At 40.7% G+C, this 14,305-nt stretch overlaps 8 protein-coding genes and 1 non-coding gene across 9 annotated transcripts; 5 read left to right on the top strand and 4 right to left on the bottom strand.

Annotated features, from left to right (window-relative positions):
* Positions 1–294: 294 nt before the first annotated feature.
* Positions 295–2,442, top strand: OGAPODRAFT_15318 (uncharacterized protein). The gene has a single exon (XM_018353652.1). It carries the CDS (start codon positions 343–345, stop codon positions 2,407–2,409), a length of 2,067 nt encoding a protein of 688 aa, XP_018213315.1. The 5' UTR covers positions 295–342; the 3' UTR covers positions 2,410–2,442.
* A 92-nt stretch (positions 2,443–2,534) lies between these two features.
* On the top strand, positions 2,535–4,260 carry OGAPODRAFT_81199 (uncharacterized protein). The gene has a single exon (XM_018356496.1). It carries the CDS (start codon positions 2,539–2,541, stop codon positions 3,307–3,309), a length of 771 nt encoding a protein of 256 aa, XP_018213316.1. The 5' UTR covers positions 2,535–2,538; the 3' UTR covers positions 3,310–4,260.
* OGAPODRAFT_15319 (uncharacterized protein) lies at positions 2,535–4,260 on the bottom strand. Its single transcript, XM_018353653.1, has one exon. The coding sequence runs from the start codon at positions 4,242–4,244 to the stop codon at positions 3,318–3,320; it is 927 nt and encodes a 308-aa protein (XP_018213317.1). The 5' UTR covers positions 4,245–4,260; the 3' UTR covers positions 2,535–3,317.
* A 70-nt stretch (positions 4,261–4,330) lies between these two features.
* On the bottom strand, positions 4,331–5,722 carry OGAPODRAFT_97016 (uncharacterized protein). Its single transcript, XM_018357923.1, has one exon. It carries the CDS (start codon positions 5,714–5,716, stop codon positions 4,349–4,351), a length of 1,368 nt encoding a protein of 455 aa, XP_018213318.1. The 5' UTR covers positions 5,717–5,722; the 3' UTR covers positions 4,331–4,348.
* A 90-nt stretch (positions 5,723–5,812) lies between these two features.
* Positions 5,813–8,739, top strand: OGAPODRAFT_92109 (uncharacterized protein; the record flags this gene model as incomplete). The annotated part of the gene is made up of 1 exon (XM_018357099.1): positions 5,813–8,739. One exon carries the CDS (start codon positions 5,813–5,815, stop codon positions 6,836–6,838), a length of 1,026 nt encoding a protein of 341 aa, XP_018213319.1. The 3' UTR covers positions 6,839–8,739.
* Positions 5,815–8,739, bottom strand: OGAPODRAFT_15320 (uncharacterized protein). The gene has a single exon (XM_018353654.1). It carries the CDS (start codon positions 8,334–8,336, stop codon positions 6,873–6,875), a length of 1,464 nt encoding a protein of 487 aa, XP_018213320.1. The 5' UTR covers positions 8,337–8,739; the 3' UTR covers positions 5,815–6,872.
* A 1,213-nt stretch (positions 8,740–9,952) lies between these two features.
* On the top strand, positions 9,953–10,024 carry OGAPODRAFT_t4. The gene has a single exon. It is a non-coding gene; the product is annotated as a tRNA-Gln (tRNA).
* A 65-nt stretch (positions 10,025–10,089) lies between these two features.
* Positions 10,090–13,099, bottom strand: OGAPODRAFT_15321 (uncharacterized protein). The gene is made up of 2 exons (XM_018353655.1): positions 11,777–13,099; positions 10,090–11,678 (listed from the first exon to the last, which is right to left on the bottom strand). Exon 2 carries the CDS (start codon positions 11,675–11,677, stop codon positions 10,094–10,096), a length of 1,584 nt encoding a protein of 527 aa, XP_018213321.1. The 5' UTR covers position 11,678; positions 11,777–13,099; the 3' UTR covers positions 10,090–10,093.
* A 315-nt stretch (positions 13,100–13,414) lies between these two features.
* On the top strand, positions 13,415–14,228 carry OGAPODRAFT_15322 (uncharacterized protein). Its single transcript, XM_018353656.1, has 2 exons — positions 13,415–13,728; positions 13,910–14,228. Exons 1-2 carry the CDS (start codon positions 13,596–13,598, stop codon positions 14,167–14,169), a joined length of 393 nt encoding a protein of 130 aa, XP_018213322.1. The 5' UTR covers positions 13,415–13,595; the 3' UTR covers positions 14,170–14,228.
* The last annotated feature ends 77 nt before the right edge of the window (positions 14,229–14,305 follow it).

The raw sequence follows: 14,305 nt of genomic DNA on the forward strand, positions 1-14,305 counted from the left end.
TTTGAAAACTGCGACTTCTCGCCTTTATCTCGACTAAGGGAACTGGTTTTACTAGACTGCATAATCGACTCAAAGCAACTAAACACTTTAAGGAATCTACCTCAAATTTCCTCTTTGATACTCATCAATTGCATGATAAACTGGAATCACTTTTGGGAGCTTCCTCCAAATTTGGTCAGCATCGTCCTTCACAATAATGACTACGAAACTTGCAAAGATTTGATCTTCTTGAATCAAAGTCAAAAATGCAACAACGAAATGAAGTGTTACAGACGGACCTTTAGCATGGACGTGAATTCTGTTAAATTCCAAATTAACTGCCCGTTGGACAGCATCTTATCAATGGCAAAATTTGACACAGTCAATATGAAAATGCCACAAGTGGATTCAGCTGAAATTGAGCTGGTTTCGATCCCAAATTTCAACGGCTTTGATTTCAGCCTTTTCGATTTTGGAGACATTGAAGTTTCGAACATGGTCATCAAATTATATTCATTTGGTAACGTTTTCCATAAGCCAAGAAACGTTCCAGCAACTCTTCGCTGTGAGTACAGGTATTACAATTTTAACTTGATAGATTTCACCGGGCTCAAGCGATCGATGGACTCAAAGTCCGAATTGGAATTTGCAGACATCAATGAAATATCTGATTATGATTCTGAGGGACAGCGCATCGACAATGGCTTTTACGATTCTTCTGAATTTTCAAATAGTGAAAGTGAACAAGATCTCGACCAAAAGAAATCTGCTCGGACAAGGTCAAGAAGGCTGCGCACTACTCGGATTTATAAAAAGACCCATTCCGACGAGGCAGTCACTGAAGACAGCGAAGAAGAAGAGAAGAAAAGAAGCAAGCTTATCAATACAGTGATATCATCGAAAAACATCAAGCCCTCAATCAATCCGAAGGACGCTAATAAACCTTTTGAATGTGAATTTTGCTCAAGGGCGTTCAAACGAAAGGAGCATTTGAGAAGGCACTCATTGACACATACAAATTATAGACCTCATGTATGTTCTAATTGCAGGCGCGGATTCAGAAGATCGGACAACCTGAAAAACCATGAAAAACGTTGCCTGGCGTCAGGAAAAGCAGGTGGTACTGGTTATAAGTTACGAAATGATCCAAATCGACTTGATGCCGAGGAGATTGAAAGAGTAAAAAGTATTGAAATGGCCAAGAAAGAGAAGCTCAAGAAGTTGAAAGAAATGGGCAAGAGCATAAAATTAGCAGAATTCTATGAGTCTGATAGGTATCAAAGCCCAGTTAGTCAGCCCAGATCTGACTCACTGTCTTCAGTCTCCGATGATATGGACCACCAATCGGATGATTACGCTCAGACACACGATATAGACCACGACACGTTCGGTGGAGACCTACATCATCCCAAATCCAAAGTTTCTAAACCTAGCCGGCGGAATCTCCTTGATGGCGCCTTAGAGACCCCTCCTGCGACAGCAAATGAACCGGCACTGCAGCCTGGAGATATAACAACCACAGAATCTAAACACAGTATAAGACAAATGCTGAATCTGAAAAGGCCGTATTCGTCGACTCAAATCTCAACTGCAGCTATGTTGAACTCACTTGCAGACAGGGACTTAATAAGCGATGACTCAAGTGAGCAAATGGAGCCCAAAATTGGAGACAGCGAAACAAAATCACTAGGGGATGATCAAGCCGATGAAGATGCAACTGATGATTTTATTTACACACACTCGAAGTTTGATACTAGTGACCCAGTTAGATTGTCGATCAAGCAGCAAGTCAGCCAAGAGTTTGCACGCTGTGAACTGATGCCCAATAATACTTACAAATGCTCTAAGTGCTTTCAGTTGTTTACCAAAAGAGGTAACCTCAGAAGGCATTTAGTAATCCATTTCAATCTAAGACCCTACGTTTGTGAATGCGGTAAGTCATTCAAGAGATCCGACAATTACAAGAAACATGCTAGCCGGTGTAAAACAGTTCTTTGCAAACGTCAGAAGGTTGAAGAACCGAATGAAACGGTTTTGAAATCAGATACAATCAGATTTGCAGAATCAATAGAGTCAACGGAAGCAAAGGGCAACCATGATTTGGGCTCGCTATCTTCGCTAGCAAATCCGAGAAATGCAGACAATGGAGAAATAAAACCTGGAAAAGACGAGACTGTGCATCAAAACGACAATTCTGAAGAGAGTGATAACGAGACTCATGTTTCTACAAAGGCTGATGAAAGAAAGTTTGAGTGTAGTTTTTGCCAAAAGAAATTCAAACGGAAGTATCATTTAAACAGGCATTTGATTGTCCATCAAAATGATAACATGCGACCATTCAGTTGCCTTAGATGTGGCACTGCATTTAAGAGAAATGACCTACTAGAGAAGCATATTCTCTACAACAAATGTAGACAAGCAGCTACATAATTTTACTTTTCAATAATATGTATAGTAATCTTTTCCCCCCGAATAAAAAAGCAAGTATTTGTCATTATGTTAAAATCGTTTTTCAAAACATCAAATCTGTCTTCTCAAATACTTCAGTTTTCACGTAAAATGCACATCGAATATTTGCCAATGAGATGGGGGTCTGGCGATAATTACTGTTATATCCTCTCAGACGATGAGACTAAAAAATCTTGGTTGATTGATCCTGCATATCCATCTGAAATATCGTCGTATTTAATAAATCAGAACAAAACAGACGTGGTCGCAATCGTCAACACACATCACCATTATGACCATGCGGGTGGTAATGGAGAACTACTCAGGTCTATTTATCCCGGGGTCGACGTTATCGCAGGGAAAGATTCCCCACATGTTAATCGAATCCCAAAAGATGGTGAAATTCTGGAGTTAGGGAAGAATATTAAAATTAAGGCAATTCATACTCCTTGCCACACTCAGGACTCTATTTGTTATTATGCTGAAGATCAGAAGACTGGACAAAAAGGAGTTTTCACCGGAGACACATTATTTATTTCAGGATGTGGTCGGTTCTTTGAGGGCGATGGTGCTCAAATGATAGCAGCATTTGGAAAGCTACTTGAGCTTCCAGAAGATACTAAAGTTTATCCTGGACATGAATACACGAAGTCAAATGTGAAATTCTCAAAGATAGTCTTGGGGTCTAAGAATGAGGCGTTGAATAACCTGGAGGACTATTGCTCCAAGCACGAGGTCACAACTGGTGTCTTTACTATCGGAGACGAAAAACGCTTCAATCCTTTTGCTAGGCTCTCTGATCCTGAAGTTCAGCGCTCGACTCAGGAAACAGATCCGGTCAAGGTGATGGACACCCTTCGTTCAATGAAGAACAATTTATGAGTATATAATTATACCGTCTGGATCAGTTCCAATAAGTTTTGAATTCCAGTTAATATGGATTCATCATTTCCTTTTCCAGGCGTATATTTCGTATGAGCAAAATCAATCAATTTCAGCAGACTCAATGCTCGGGGGGCATCTTCTTCGCTAGAGTCCTCATCAATTTCCATTTCATTCACTAATATATCTTGATTACCAAGCTCTTCCCAACGACCTTCATCATTTTCATACACTAGCAATAGTGATGCGCTAATCATTCGAATCTCATATTCGAGCAAACAATTATAGAGAAGTTGCAATCGGCGTATGGTATTCTGGAGAACGATTGCTTGTCTCTGAGGTGAAAGATCGTTTCCCCTGAAAAATAGTAATAGAGCATCTTTGACAGTGTCTGACGTTAACCCTTTTCCAAAGTTCTTATCAAACAACAAGTAACCATCATCTTTGCGCGCCGTTTCCCTCGGATCTGAGCCCTTGATATTTGTCAAAGATTTGCCTGAATCAACAATTTTCATTCCACATATACGATAATGTAGAGACCCTGAAGTCGTAGTATTCGAAACCTTCTTCATCCTTTCAACCTTATCTATGCTTGCATTTTCGTCGTAAAGAATGTTTCCAAGCTTGATGTCGATAACACTCGGTTTTTTAAAACCGTATACCACATTCTCCAGAACCAAGTATTGTTGTCCGCTGTCGGGCTGGGACACCTGTAGATCTTGATATCCTTTGCTTGCTTCTGGGTTTTTCTCGTGTAGTTCTTTACTGACTCCAGGAGACATTGTTCCATAAAAGACAGGCATCCAATGGAACAACTTTGATCCTAGCTCAATCTGATCATCAATATTTTGCGCTTCAGCCTGCGTTGAAGTATAAAATTGTAGCTCTTGTGCATTAGTGGGCTTTATGAATAATGAACCGTCAAGGGATTGCATTGCTCCATCATGTCCTGCAGCCTTGTGCTCAAGGGGTACGAAAGACATTGGAATAATTTTACTTACCTTTGAAGCACAGCCTCAAAATTTGTTATCATTTAAAACTACAAATTACTTCCTCCCTTTCTTCTTCGAGATGAATTCACATACCTCCCTCTTCCCACTCTCACATTGACCGGTTTGATGTGATCAGTTCCAGTGAAAAATGGAGAAACAAAGTTATCCGCCGATCCACCACCCACATATTCTTGCATTGCTTTCTCATTTTGTCGAAGTTGCCATTTTGCATTTTTCAATGCTTGTTGGTATTCCTTCTGGTCTTCACGCAGGTAAATGTTGTCGAGGTTCGGATTTCCACGATGCTGGTATCCCTGTTTGCCATACTTCTTCGTATAGTTCTTAGAAAGCGGAGATGGCAAAGAATACCTGTCACCCTTTTTGTGCCATTCAAAATTCTTCTTCAGGTGAGGAACAACCTCTCCCTTGGAATTGACTGAAACCGCACATCTCAACAAAGTCGCCCCTCCACAAGAGGAACAGAAATGTTTTGGTGTGCCATCTTTCGGAATTGGAATCATGGTGAAACACGCATGACACCTGAGCATGTAGTTTCTGACTCTTTGAATTTGCAGGCCTGACATTGCATTCATCAAATTCAACCCCATTTGAAGCGAAACATTCTGAACAGCAAAATCACCAGTTGCTAGAGCGACTTTAATTTTGAACGTACTTTTTTCTGCCTCGACTTGTTCATTTTCGTCTTTCAGCATCTCTTCTACTATATTGTCGGGAGTAATCCACTCTCCTTCGTCTTCTGAATCCGAATATGTCTGTGAAAGCTGGCCATCAGTGGAAAGGTCTTCTAGTTTATCTGTGATTTGTTGCACGGCTGCATTTACATTATCATCAATTTCAGCCTGTTCCTTAAAGTCTGCCTCACCTTTCTCTTCGTTGTTTATCGGTTTCTTTCTGTGCCGTTTTCCACCTCTTCTTACTTTCTTTTTTGTCTTCTCAGTTATATTCGAGACCACCAAGTTTTCTAGTGGTGCCTGCGTTTTTTCTTCCTCAGATAAAACTCCTACATCCTTAGTTTCTTCTCTTTCCTTCCCATTGTGCTTCTTTTGACGCTCTTTTTTCTCTCCTGGATACGATCTCAGTCTCCAAGGACCGTTATTTAATTCACATTCAAGTTCATACGCAAGGGCCAAGATATGAATATCATTTTGCGATAACACCACATGGTCACCCGTGAGTTTAGCAAAATCTGCCACTGCTTTGATTGCATCGGACTTGGGTTGTCTTACTGTTAATAGTTCACCCCATAAAGCAGCTTGTCTTCGTGCATGCTCATCTTTCAGCTCGTTGTAAACTCCTGGAGTTGTAAAAAAATTCTCAGCATGCTGCTGCAAGGATGACGCTGACTGGGTGATCAAAGGACCCGCATCCAACACTAGCGTGTTGACTTTAGACATGGGATTAAGATAAAGGAAAAAATTGAGTTGAAAAAAAAATATATTTCAGGGCTGTGTTCCTGAAGAAATCAAAAGAACTTCGTCTAGCGTATTATCATGCCAATTGGTACTCAGATCAAAGAGGGAGAATTAGCCTATGAGAAAGATGACTTGGCTACTGCATTATTGAAGGCGAATTCTGCACTTCAAGAAAATCCGAATTCATTCAAAGCACTTTTACTCAGAAGTCGCATTTATTTGAGATCCAAAAAACATGATCTTGCTTTTGAGGATGCTAACAAACTCGTTCAAATAGCCCAAAATAGTGGCAAACGGGAAGAACTTGCTCTGTCCTATAAACAGAAAGCAATTGTTTTGTATAGACGGAAACGATTCCAAGAGGCAATGGAAAATATATGCAAAGCTCACAACCTAAATGACAAGGACGCCGAAAGCTTGATGTTTAAGAGCATGATAGAGAAAAAACTTCAAGCAGGTGAGAAGATTTCAAGCGAAAGTCCTGCATCTTCCGAAGAACAGCCATTATTGGCCCAACAAATTTCGAAACAGAAACCGAAAGTGGACTGGTATGATTCCAAAGACATGGTCAACGTTTCAATATATGTCAAAAATATACCTCCCACGACTCTGAAGGTAGATTTCCAGGACACTTCAGTGAATGTTTCTTTCAAAACAAGTCAAAACACCGACTTTAATTATTGTTTGGATCCATTGTATGGCTCAATAGTTCCCTCCAAATCATCATTTAAGGTTTTTGGAACTAAATTGGAATTATACCTTGTCAAGGAAACAGAAGAAACTTGGAAATCATTGGAAAAAGTAGAATCGGATACTATTGCACCACAGGAGACTTCTCTCAGCACTTTGGGCTATCCAAGTTCCTCTACAAAGAGAATTAATTGGTCAGAATTCAAGGTGGATGATGGCGAAGAAGATTCTAGTCAAGATCCGGACGCTTTCTTTAAAAAGCTTTACGAAGGAGCAGACGAAGATACCAAAAGAGCGATGATGAAAAGCTACTTGGAGAGCAATGGTACGAGTCTCAGTACAGACTGGAAGGAGGTCAGTCAGAAGAAGGTCGAAATTGCTCCGCCTGATGGGGTGGATCTCAAGAATTGGTAAACCTCTTGTTTCATATATCATACACGACAGAAATCTAAAATGTTTCGGTATCCCAGTTCATGGCAACGTCATTCAAGAGCATTTGCTGAGCTTCTCCATGTGATTTGTAAGACCTGGGGCTAACGTTCTCTTTGACTTCTTCACTGTAATCAATCAATGAGTCGCTTAGTTCAGCAACAGGCATAGCGTTTGATGTATTAGGGCTGTCTGACTGTCTTACTATGCTTCCATTAATGCGCTCATGACTCAAAGATGACGATGGGGAGGGGGCCTTGAGCTGACAACTCAATGGCTTAAGACTAGTGCTTTCAGCTGGTTTTTGGAGAATTGCGTTTGAAGGTAGTACTCGCGTGGGTGACAAACTCGGTAGTCGCAAATGTGAGCGGGTGCGTAGTTCGGATTCAGAATTTTGCCTGATAGGAGATCCACCCTTGATTACAATTGGCTTGTTGGATATAGTCGAACCTGACATGAAGCAAACTGATCTGACTAATGATGGGTCGGCAGGACTAGAGAATACTGGAGGCTCAATCGGAGACATGAATCTCAAATCTGGCGTTATGTCCTGAAGTTGTGAAGCTTTCGCATGTTGGCGAGAATGAACCGTTTTTCTCAAAGGAGAACTTTCCCTTGAATTGAACGGATTTCTCATGGTCTCAGTGTTCTGTCTTCTGATAACGGATCCGAAACTTGCTGGTGATTTATAGACGTTTGAATTCACTGATTGCGATAACCGCTGAACAGTGGAAGGCAATTTCGGTTGCATGCCAAGATAGTTCCTTTTCCGTATGGCGGTTTTCGTTTGTTCCCGCTTATATACTCTGCTTGAGCTGTTGGGAGGCAGGGTCTTAATGGGGGACTTTCGAAAACTACGTTTTCGACAAAGTTCTGATTCAATCTCCTCCAATTTTGAGATATATGGTTCTCCGTTTACTTTGAATGCGCGGCCTCTTTCGATCTCAAAGCTGCTTAGTTTCAACTTTAAATCTTGGATGGTCGATGGTAATTGTCTAGCTAGCTTCTCCCTTATCTTTTCTTCATGCCTTAATATTTTGAATGAATCTCTTTTCAAAAGTCGATTTGGATCCTTAACAGCCTCATCCAGATAGCTTTTTTCTTTGAGCAGATCATCTAATTTGGTAATCGATTCAAGAAGGGGCTTGAGTTTATCAACTTCTGCTCTCAATTTCGCAATTTCTCGATTATGTCGATCAAGCAAGTCCTCGTCAAAATTGTCAGCGTCTTCGTCGTAAAATGCTTCAAACTTCAAGCGGTCTTCCTCATCGTACATCAGGAGATCCCAGTACCCAAGAATTCTCATACGGCTTGTTTGAATGAATTTTGAAATGTTTTCTCTTTTCTCCTGTTCTAGCTCTTCCACAAGAGCTTCAAAATTACTGATCGACGCGCGCTTTATGTTTCGGTTCACTTTCAAAAACTCCTGAATCGAGTTATCTTTCGGTCTCAAGACAGCCCACAAATCTTCCAGTCTTTCCATCAAATCATCAAGCTGTCGTTCCCTATTGCTTTTTTCCTCCAGAAGAGCTTTCAGTTTATTATTGTATTGTTCAAAGCTCGCTTTTTTAATACCGATATGCTGTATCAACTCTTCATCGCAATAATGCTGAAGGTCTAAATCAATTTTTTTCTCTAGCTCATTTTCAAGCAGTCTCAATCTGTCCATTGTATTTCTCATCAAAGAACACTTCTGGCTGATAAAGTTTTCTAGCTTCTGTTTTTCTCTTTTTATCTTCTCTTCGAGCGCAGGACTTGAGCGACTGAAATTGGTAGACATGATACCTTTGATATCATCGACCTCCTCTATTGTAGAGTACTTCAGGCTTTCCTCTGGAGATGGAAGTTGCTCAAGAAATTTTGGATTATCATATTCGTCCACAATCTCCAACCTTGAGTAAAAACCTCTTATCTCTTTTGAAATCCCCACAATCTTTTCCACAAGCATCGGTTTCAGTTTTAGAATTCCATTTTCAACCTCTCTATTAACTTGGGACATCGGTTCTGCCTCGTTACAATACTGCGCCAGATTCACAAACTCATTTTGTCGGTAGTCGTCTATCAGTTTTTGAATTCTGCAGCTCAGTAGGGAGCCATCCTGTGCCTCCTTATGGTAATTCTTCAAAACTTGAAAGATTTTAGCTATGGTATCTAGTGATTTTGTGAACTCCTGATTCAAGCGACGTTCCTCCTTCTTCAGCTCTGAATAATAACTAGTAAGGATTATGTGAATGGACTGAAACCATCGCTCTAGCTTGCCTTCCTGCCCTCCAATAATTAGACCCAACGTTTGGATGTCATGTGAAGCCTTGATGATATCCTGGATGTGTAACTGCAACAGTGGTTTTGGTTTATTTCTTTGTACGTCGCTATTCGTTTCTTGAATAAACTTGGCTATGGATCCCAACTGATCTTCAGACAAATTATCCAAAGAGCGAACCATATCTTTCTTAAGTTTCATTACGTTACTAGTGTTAACATTCATTCATTAAGCAACTGTTAAATTATTGAACAATCTTGTGAGCCGTCGTGTTTTAATGTTTACATCAAAATTACTTGGTTTTGTTATTTACAAAATGCCGAAAGGGGTAAATGAATTACATTCGAATTTTACAAGCATCTGTATTTTAGCAGCACAACTATGATACTTTGATTTGTATTAATCGATCAACAAGTTTGCAAGGTAACAGGCTTGGGTGTCCAGCAATTAAGCGTTCTAATTTACAGTATGTTTCCCTGACAAACCTTCTCAATCTATGTCGTCGCAGATTTGAGGGACAGTTTGGCACACAACTAAGCTTTCTGCTGAGAATGTGTTAGTTGTGAGCTCCTAGTAGTTGTAATTTTACAAATGGTTATCGTGTTGGCCACGCAAGAACTCATGCGCTACATCAATAATGTAGATCTCTTCGAAGAGTTATTTCCCCTTATAGTAAGAGTTTCCATCCTCTATGCGAATTGCATGCCTTGTGTCAACGATAATGAGGTCTACAGCTGACTCGTTAGGTGATAGGCATCAGCTTGTTGCTGATGCCTAACCTGCGAATCTTCACGTGTAACCCCACTTGTAGATCAACTGCAACATTAAACAATGTCTATGGTTGTATAGTGTAGTGGTTATCACTTTCGGTTTTGATCCGAACAACCCCGGTTCGAATCCGGGTACGACCTCTCTTTTTTTACATATTTGAAATTGTTGTTTTATCGATATTTGGAGTGAATGAATATACAATACATTTATTAAGCCTTCTTTTTGAAATAATAGATAACTTCATCGTAATATGCGTAATGGGTTTCATCATCATCATAGATATATGCCACACTGGCAATATCCAGAGCAGTTTCCAATGGTAGAGTCCTGCCTAGTTTGAGCAGAGCTGTCTTGCAGAGAATGGCTAGCTGTTCAAAGATCCTGCTTTCAAAGTTGGTGGTAGTGCTGGTTTTGTTCACTATGCATTTCGTTCGATTCTCTCTCCGCCTTTTATAAGCTGTTTCATGCTTTTTTAGCAGTTCATGGTATTTCTTAATCAGGAGCTTTGCCAAGTCACAGAACCTATTTGTTAAGAACACATTGGCATAACTTATCAACGTGTGAACTACACCTAATGCTGAAAATGCCAGCTTAGGGTCATCATTAGTAACAAAGCTGGCTGCTGTAGGCCAAATGGAAGCAACAATAGGAAGAAACTTCGTTTTCTCGGTTGCCAAGATGGGTATCAGTTTATTAATCAAACCCAATGCAATGGCTGAAACCTTGACAGAACGGTGCTTGCACAACCGCTCGCTGTACTGGAATATTTCTGCTAGAACTTTATACTGTTTTGGTGAAATTGGCGACGTCCATTTTGTGTCGTCTTCCGGAGACGAAACAACAGAAGTCGTCTCGGCGTCTGATTCATCATCGCTATCAACATCAAGGATTTTCTCCTTCTTTATTGGCTCCTCAATTACTTCACCGGCAGTCTCGTGATCATAGTCCAGAAGCTCAACCTGCTTTTCAACGAAGTCAAAAACCTGCTCGAGATTCCTCAAGCCCCATGGAGCAGGATAAATCACGTTCACATCTTCATTGATCTGTTCAATATCTTTCCAGCTCACACTCGAAAGAACATTGTTATAAATCTGATCAATAATTTGATCAAACACAAAAAAGAAACCTTCACAGAGGGTGGCATATTGATGATAGACATCAAGAAGTGTGAATATAGTGGCTATTATATCGTCCAACTGCGAGACAAGCTCTATCCCTCCAATTTTTACTAGGACCCCTATGATCATGGGGGTTCGAGGCGTGATGGTTTCGCCAGTCATATTGATTGAAAGTTTGTCGGTTAGATAGTCGCAATTTTCTGAAATGAGTCTTTCCACTGAGCCCTCGTATAGCTGGTCCGCAACCTTTAATATCACTTTCTGTGCTTGCAAACGAATCAGGTCATTGGGGGATGCAAGGCTGTCCACCACAGGGTAAAGGTAATCGATAAGTTCTGAATGAAAATCATTTCCAAGTATGTCGCACGCCTTCTCGATACATTGCAGCCCAATAATTGTTGCCTTGGTAAGAGCAGGCTCTTCATGTATAGCAGCAAAACTCAAAAGCTCCCCAGCTTTCTCCAATAGGCTGTAAGTGACTTCAGTAGAGCTGTCATCTTTGTACTCACTAGCAAGATAGTCATCGTGATGCACAGCTGTCTTTTGTACTGATCTCATGACAAGCCATAAGCTCATGGACTCTGCCAGCGCCGAATCAACCGAATCAGGCGGTGGCAAGTCAAATAATATATATTGTAGGAAGCTTGCGCCTCTATGCCCCAAATATGAAAGCATGTTCGTCAGCGACTTCTCGACTTCCACGTCGAGGATGTCATTCAAGGACCACACTCTTTCGGATACTTCGAAATCAGAGGACAGAATTATTGAAAGCAGTTCATCACCATAAGACACTTGAATCGGCTTTGGTTGTTTCTTTTTTCGATTGAGTAGCGTCAGCTCGTTTCGGAGGGTATAGATCAATTTTTCACCCAGCACGGAATAATTCCCTCCAAATTCTAATAGGACCGAGAAGTAAAAAGAAAACTTGTTAAAGAGTCCAATTGCCTTAGAAGAATCGGGTGATCTCAGAGCCATCGTTATTATCCCAATCCCCTGATCCAGCTCATGTTCAATCATTTTGAGGATTTCTGGAACATGAGAATTGAAAGCTAGGACTTCTGTAAATTTTGTGTAATATTCTTCGTCATTGCATACTTGCGCTAAGCAATCAAGGATTTGCGGCATCAGTATTGAACAAGATATAAAACACCGGCTCAGCATGGAAGAACAGAGTGTGAAATATGGTTCCTTTACATCCATTCGATCATCTAATTTCAAAATAATCCTGAATGCCTTTTGAAGTTGATATACGGTAGCCTTCAACCAGCTAGTAGTTCTGTGCAGCTTTTTATCATCAGAGGTAGTAATTGTAGGAAGAACACGATGTTCAACACCCATGTCGTGTGCTTTGACATCTTCGAGGGTTTCTCCTTTATCAGTCGTCTCAGTTCCCAGATCGAAGTCGTCAAAAACAAAGCATAGAGCGGTGGTCAGCAGGTCCAAAGATTTTGCAGTCACCTTCTGACGCGTTTTCCGCTTCAAAACTTTAGTGATAGCTGAAACAACTCCTGGTAGCATAAAGGATAAAGTTTCACCATCATGGAACATCTTGAACAGATCATTTAGAACCTCCAAGCTTTGAACTTGAATATTTACCGACTGTCCTTTTTGCACAAACATCAGCAAAACGGTGACCATATGTCCAACAGAAAGCATGCTTTTGGAATCGTTTAAGAATTCATCCGAATATTTGGAACCTTGGTTCTTGATACCACCTAGCAGATTTTGGAGACAGTCGACTCCATTCGAGATCGTCTCATCAACATGCTCAGGAAGTTCATTCACATTTAAGTTTGGCTTTCCACCAATGAGATAAGTAATCAATGGCAGAAGCTGCTGTGCCAACTCCATTGGAAGGCTTCCTGGAAATGCCCAACATCTTTTGATAAGAGTATTTATGATGGACAATGTATACTCCAATTCCATCTCCTCAATCACGGGACGCTTTAGCAAGTATGCTATTGGTACGAAGATGTAGTCTGCAAGACTCGTGGAAATTCCGTAGGATTCCGTATCCGTTAAGCTATTAATGACCTGAGTTAGTCTGGAATCAAGCTGTTTGAGAGCATCCACCAGTTCCCTAGACGTAAAAGTTTCTGGCGGCGCAAAAGTGATTTGTGAAAGTGTTATGCAGCTTTGCCTGATTTCCCTGAAAATGGAAACCTCTATGTCATCCGGATCGGAAGAACCAGAAGGCATGATCAACAGCTTATAGTAAAGGTATTCTTTTGCATCTCTACACCGAGAGATATTTTGTAAAATTCTCGTCGAAAAAAATTTTCATCTTCCCATCAAAGAAAGCAAGTAAAGAGTACGTAGATCACCTCTTATTTGCAAGTGTTCAGATTGGTTTTACATCAAGGCAAAAAAGCAAGCTGGTTCAGAAATTCTGGTTTCTTTTGGGTTCTAACATTGGGTGTGCTGAAGACAATGGTTCAGTGCTCTTAATGTAAGTGCAAAAAAGAACCTCAACACTCTGAAGCAGAAGGACGTGTAGTTGGTGATACAACCACGTTGAGATGCTCATGACTCCACAGGGACACTCATGCAGCTTTTATTGGGTTTTTGCCTGGAACGTACTAACTTTTAGACTATGACTAGAACCTCCGTTTTGGCCGACGCTCTCAACGCCATCAACAACGCTGAAAAGACTGGAAAGAGACAGGTTCTTATCAGACCTTCTTCTAAAGTCATCATCAAGTTCCTCCAGGTTATGCAAAAGCATGGTAAGTACCTTACTCACCGGAATGATAACTGGATGGCTTGTCGGTCTCAGTCCCTCGCTGTCTTTTAAGTTTCCGGAAGATCGACGCAGGAAATGCTTCTTACACAGCATCGATACTTGGTTATCGACGTCTGTTTACTTTTCCTCAACATTCCACTTCCTTCAAATACTAACTAGCTTAGGTTACATCGGAGAATTCGAGTACATTGATGACCATAGATCGGGAAAAATAGTTATTCAACTGAATGGTAGATTGAACAAATGTGGCGTTATCAGCCCAAGATACAACGTGAAGATCAACGACATTGAAAAATGGACTGACAACTTGCTTCCAGCTAGACAGTTCGGTTATGTCATTCTCACAACTTCCGCTGGTATTATGGACCACGACGAAGCCAAGAGAAAACATGTTGCTGGTAAGATTTTGGGTTTCGTGTACTAGGTTAAATAGCTTTTGTACGTATAGTACCTTCGAATTTGTGATCGTTATGTAACAATATTGGCTGTGCAGAAAGTCTTATGATCGGAGAGGATCAGCGTTTATCCTTTTTTTTAAAATTTGTAAGACCTTCATTATA

The sequence above is a fragment of the Ogataea polymorpha genome (genome assembly GCF_001664045.1).
Source record: "Ogataea polymorpha strain NCYC 495 leu1.1 chromosome Unknown OGAPOscaffold_1, whole genome shotgun sequence".
NCBI classification, from domain to species: domain Eukaryota; kingdom Fungi; phylum Ascomycota; class Pichiomycetes; order Pichiales; family Pichiaceae; genus Ogataea; species Ogataea polymorpha.